The 6,000-nt window shown below is 48.4% G+C and overlaps 1 protein-coding gene across 3 annotated transcripts in view; it reads left to right on the top strand.

Annotated features, from left to right (window-relative positions):
* The first annotated feature begins 1,203 nt into the window (after positions 1–1,203).
* The window catches only part of DENND1B (DENN domain containing 1B), a 164,766-nt gene continuing 159,969 nt past the window's right edge, over positions 1,204–6,000 (top strand). For 2 of the 3 annotated variants that reach the window (XM_054833718.1, XM_054833716.1), the window contains exons 1-2: positions 1,204–1,612; positions 4,402–4,466. In XM_054833718.1, the coding sequence (XP_054689693.1) occupies positions 1,596–1,612; positions 4,402–4,466 (82 nt within the window). In that variant the 5' untranslated portion in view covers positions 1,204–1,595. Of the gene's footprint in view, positions 1,613–4,384; positions 4,467–6,000 lie in introns of those variants that run through there. The other variant, XM_054833717.1, reaches the window with a different exon arrangement.

The raw sequence follows: 6,000 nt of genomic DNA, 5'->3' as shown, positions 1-6,000 counted from the left end.
GCATCGCAGTTAGGTTTCACAGCAGGCGAGTTACAGCTGCCTCCTTCGAGGACTTCTCATGGTATACAAAAACAGACATTTGGTGATTTTTTTTTTTTCTTTCTAAAAACCCCCTGAGCTGTATGAAGTGTGTGGTTATGTGTGAAGGATACAAACCCCCAAAACAATTTCATTTACTTCAGTGGGAGTTGCAAATACTGGCTGGTAAAACATAGCCAAGAATTATTGCAAAATGAAGGCTGGGAAAGTAAGCGCTCGAAACCCAAGAAAATCCCAAAGCTAAGGTTTCTGCCGCAACATTCAGTCGTTTTTGCCGCGCATCTATATGTTTTATTATTATTTAATCTATATCCTGTGAGGTGTGTAGGATGTGTAATGAAGCCAAAACGATATTGCTTTGGAAAAGTTAGTATTTGTAATTTCCTGACTTTTGAATATTTGATTTTTCAGCCTCAGTAATGCACTAATGCTGCTTTATGTGTTCAATATGTAATTGGCTTGAATATTTTTTCTTCTTTTTAACTGTTGATACGATGATTAGTTTCTGGAGGAAGAGTGAAAAGAATGACGTTTTTCTTTGGCCCACGACTGCAGAATCTATTTTATGCACTTTTTCATTGCAGTGATACTGTGGTGGTGAGGGAAACTTGGTGTAGGTGGGAATTTGGCTGCTCAGTGCCTCTCAGATGAATGAGACTTGGAAGCCTCTCAAGGACGGTGTTATTTTTTCTTCCTTTCCAAACTCACTGGAAACACTCGAGGGTATAAAGCTTTTTATGTGTGTTTACGGGACGGCGCGTTTACTCCAGCGACTTCCCCCGCTGCACCACCTCTTAAGCAGTTTGGGAGCCTGTTTGTTTAGCACTTGATAAAAATAAAAGCTAAACAGATTACCGCAGGTTAAATTAACATTTATGACCTTTAGCATGAAAAGCTCCACTTTCCTGCTGCGCATAAAGAACGTAAGAGGGATGTTAAGATGTGTAAGGTAACACACGCGCCGGACCCATCCGAGGAGCCCGTCTGGCGGCGGGTGAAGGTGTCCGTGAGGTAAAGCACGACCGCCGCCGTACCTCGCCGTTGCCCTACCCCACCTACGAGGGGCCTCCGCCCCAGCCCGGGCCGGCCCCCGGGAAGGGGCTGCAGCCGGCGGGGGCCTGGCCCAGCCTGGCGGGGCTCCCCGGGCCCAGCGCACCTGCCGCGGCGGGCAGGGGCTGCACGCCGTCCCTGAGGGGGGCAGGCCTCGCGGTCCCCGCCGCCTCCCGCTCGCCCCCTGGCCCTCCCCCGCCGGGCTCAGGTGACACCGGCCCCGGCGGCTCCCCGGGCCGCCGCGGAGCTTCCTGGTTCCCAGAAGGTGCCGGAGCGACTGCAACAGGAACTGAGAGACGGGGGGAGGAGGCGGTGCCGCCGCTCCGCTGCAGTCGCGGCCCGAGCCGGGGGAGCGGAGCAGCCATGGGCCGCCGCCCGCCGCCGCAGCGCTGAGCCGCCCCCGCCGCCCCAGGCAGAGCGGCCGCCGCTGCCCCCTCGCCCCTGCCGGGCGGGGCGCTTCTCCCTGAGGGGCGCTGGAACAGCCGCCGGGGGCCCGCGATGTGACCATGGACAGCAGGTTCAAGTGAGTGGGGCGGGGGGGGGAACAACCGGCGAGGGGCCGCGGCGGGGCTGGCGCGGGCGGGGGCCGCGGCGGGGCTGTCAGGCGCGGCGGGCCGAGCGGAGCTCCGCGGCGGGCGGGCAGCGAGTAGGCCTCGCAGCCGCCCCGGCCTGCCGGGCCCGCCAGGCGGCAGGGAGGGAGGGGAGGAGGGGGAGCCCACCCGGCGGGAGCGTGCGAGGGGCCGGGCGCGCCGCGGCCGCTGAGTGACAGCGGGGCGGGCGGGAGGCAGCGGGGCCGGGAGCGGGCGCTGCGCGTCGGGCCGCGGCGAGGCGGGACCCGCGGTGCGGGGGGAGCGGGGAGCGCACAGCGGCGAGGCGGCGCCCCCCACCCTGGCCCGGAGCAGGGGGAGGAGGAGGCGGCTGCAGCGCCGCCGGCCGCTCCCCCGCCTCTCGCCGCCTCCCGGTCCGCCGGCGACCCCAGCGCGCCTGCCCTGACACGGCCCTCCCGCAGCTGTGCGGGGAACGCGCTCCCGCAACCGCCGGCCAGCCCGGGGCAGAGGCGTCGGTGCCGGGGAGCGGCGCCCGGCAGGGCGCGGGCGGAGCGGTGTCAGCTCTGCCGGCCTGCGGCCGGTGGAAGGGGACGATGACATGGTGGCAGCCCGCTCCTGAGACGCCCACCCCGGCCCGCGGGCCCAGCTCCCTGCCCCGGTCGCCAGAGCTCCCTCAGGCCTGGGCGGCAGCGCTACCTGCAGCAGCTGGTGGGCTGCGGTTTGTGACATTAATCTCTCCAGCAATTACAAACCTTCTTTTTGCCTTTATGGCATGGCAGGTGCAGAAGAGATTTTTAGGTGTTTGGAAGCACTGCCGTCCAGCCCTACCCGTCAGGAGCCGCCGCCTGATCTTGCTGACGTTGGAAACCAACAAGATGTTAAACACGGGGTTCAGAAATGGACGAAAACCTCTGAGGAATATGTGATGAATAAGCAGGCTGCTACCGGGTAGCTGCAAAGGAAACGAGAGACAGTCTGACAATTCTCAGATTAGTTTGACACATTTTTGACACTTCTAGGCATAGTGGGATGTGAAAAATAAACTTAGAAGCATTTTTCTGCAAAAGCAGATTTAGAGTGGTATAGTGAAAGATGGAAGGTAGTGTTACCCTCGTGAAGAAAGCTCTTTGAAGTAATTCCGCTAGAAGTTGAGCTAGAAGCACTCATTCGGTGTTTGTAACGCTTGAACCGATCCACATTAAACCAACCCAGCGTTGTGCGGTCTGGGTTTTAGGAAGAAATGGCAGGGGAAAGTGGCCTGAGAGTATAAACCCAGCGCCTGAGCTGGAATAACATCATGGGGAGATGTCACTTCTTTTAAAGGAAGGATTTTTGTGGTTCGCTTTTCTAGGTGGCTCAACGAAGCCAAGCCTTATCAGTTTCATTCTGAACCCGCTTGCAGGCCAGAGGAACAATGGACAGAGTTTAATACCAGAGTAAATCTCTCATAACCCGGATTTAGGCTGTTGTAACTCAGAGCAGAATTTGATCTCCTGTACACAGGATCAGTAGATACAGGATTTTTCCAACTGAATGCTTTGAAATATAACGCAAGGAAAGATTGTGATAAGGGTGGGTTATGTCTCCATAACCTGAATTAGACTGTAATTGCATGTCTCAGTTGATGGTGGTGCTGAGGTCAGTGAAAGCACGTACTGAATCAATTAATTTGTGACAGCTGAAACTTTCCCCAGCTCAGCCTTTGGATTTCATTCAGAACTTTCTTTAAAGAAAAAAGAGTGTGTTAATTTGCTGCATGCTTTATTTGAAGCATTCTAGAAACCGGGAACCAAGTCTTGGATTTTTTTATTTGCCTAAAACTCCAGCTGATTTCAGTGGGAGTATTACCCCAGAAGGGAGTTCAAGTGTGAGCCTTTTATGTGGTTAAATAGATAATTGATATGGGTGCGGTTATACCACTTGTTTTTAATATAAATAGCAGTATGCTTGGTAGGCAGAGAGAGGAGAATGGTATAGTAATGGCTTTTAGAACTGCTTTAATAAATATTTAGTTTCGGATTAGGTAGAATGTTAATTGCTATTAGCATATGCAGTTGATTATTATCAGGTGTGTATTTACCAGGGAGGTGAAAGAGGCGTTGGCCATCACACAGAGCTGGCCATGATGGCTGCTGCAGATATGGAGGCTCCATCTTCCCAGCTAGCTTGGGATTGTGGCCGTCCCTAGTTATTGCATTAATGTTTTCTCATTCACTGACTTATGCCTGAGATTCAGCCTTTAAAGTCAATGTCCACAATCAATATCCTGTGAAAGAGGAAGCTAAGTGATTCTTAGCCTTATGGTGGTAATCCTGTGCATTTGAAGGGTAGTGGCTAAATTGGTGGAATTAAAATGAAAGTCTAATGATGGGCTGTTCCTATTAAGTAGAAATAAAATGTAGCTTTAGAAAAGGTTGCCCATGACTCCGTTAATATGTATTCACGTTGATTGATAAGGATTTTTTTTCCCAACTGTTAGGTGTAATATGATGGAGTGACTTAAAAGCTATTTGATATATAAAGTAGTGACAGTATCACTTAAATCATGTAGTTTAGCTTAACTTCCTTATTCTTTTTTTAAGGCTGTACAGGGAAATGTGACTTTGGTTCTTCCTTAGAACTAATCTGATTTCTAATTTTATTTTAATGATATTTTAATTTATTTTAATTTTATTCTGTACAAATAGAATGGAAAAGATATAACACAGTAGAAACACTGTCTGAAATACATATATGATTAATCAATTATGTTTGCTTCTTCCAGGGAAAATCCAGAACGTACCTTTGATTTGGTACTGAAAGTAAAATGCCAAGCATCTGAAAATGAAGGTAATATGTCGTGCTTATTGATATTTATTTATAGAAATGAGTGGTGGAAAGAAAATAGTTTGCATCCTGATCTAGTGTCATCTTATGTTTTGAATTGCTGCTGGATTGGGATTGTATTAGAAAACGACTATGGTTATTTTATTGCCTTTTAAAATCTATTAATGTGTTAATTCATAGTTGTCATGAGTTTTTATTGTTATATTTTCACTTATGGTTATTGAACAAAAATATTTTTGTTCTGAGAGAAATACTTGTGAAGCTTGGACTTGAGACGCGTCTTCCGCAGTTCTTGTCTTACAACGTTGACTTTGTTTAAGATTTCATTTTAGCAGAACAATTGACTGATTGACAATCAGTGGAATGTTAATTTTGATCAGTGTGATAGGGAGAAAGTTCTTTTCTGAGCAACAGAAAGAGACTTTATAGCTCACGTTTGGCAGCTGCTTTGGTTTGTTACATGATACAAACAGCAATGAGTGCTGACTTGAGCTTATATCAGCCATCAGTTTCACGTCTCTATAAAACACGTGGTAAAAGAGAAGTAGTAGTGCAAGAGTTATCTGAGAGAGGCTTTTATCCTCTTGGGTAGAAAGGAAGATAGGATTTCCAGCGCTGAAATTAAAGTGACCTCTAGAAAGTCTGTTGAGGGAACTCGGTTCATGTTCTCATCTGAGGTTGTTGGCCTTATAAAAATACAGGGAGAGGAGCAGTCTTGTTGGGGTTGTGTTGTAGTCATGTTAGCCTGTGACAGCTGTGTCTTAATCACAATTGTAAAAGCAGTAAACTACATCTTAAAATTGACTATATTTCTTATCCTACTGTGCTAATGGATGCTGTTTCCAGAGTTTACTACTCTCACAGGTTAGAAGCTTGTAGAAGTTTATAGCCTTAAACTATTATTTTTTCTAATTTCAGCCCATGTTTCTGTTAGTGGTATCACGGGTATGTTCCTAATATGTTTACAAAAAACATTTTTGTTGAAGCTAAACAATTTTAGTTCTTTAAGTCTTTTCCTGATGATCCCAAAAGGCTTTTCTGGACTGGTTGTATTATATATTATCCATTATTGACATCTCATGTTCCTCTGCTTTTTTTCTTTCTTTCTTTTTTTTTTTTTCCCCCCTCCTCTTCGTAAGATTGTTTATTTAGTTGTGAGATGACGTCTTGGTCCTGGTGCAGTCCTGAGTATTTTCACTTTTTTTTTTGTGACCAGCCAGCATCCTTTGGTTTATTGCCTGCTTTTTTGATTTGCTGTTGGTACGGTTGTGGTTTGGGGAATCAGGTGGGCTTTCCTCACTCTCGGATCATTGTTGTGGTTTATATCGTGGCACATTTTACCTTCTGTTCTCTCCCTTTTGCAGTCTTTACCTTACTAAGTCACAGATGACGCCTGTGAACTCTGCTTAGCTACTTGACTTCTGATCTGTTCCTCCTTGCATTGTGCATTTAGTCTCTGCCTCCAGCTGACATCCCTTCCTGGGGGCCCGTTCACATCTCAGCTTAGGCCCAGCTTCAACCTGCAGATTTCACTCCC

Source organism: Grus americana, chromosome 8, assembly GCF_028858705.1.
Source record: "Grus americana isolate bGruAme1 chromosome 8, bGruAme1.mat, whole genome shotgun sequence".
NCBI classification, from domain to species: Eukaryota; Metazoa; Chordata; class Aves; order Gruiformes; family Gruidae; genus Grus; species Grus americana.
Note: the sequence above shows the minus strand (reverse complement) of the source record. Positions and strands in the feature narration are given on the sequence as shown.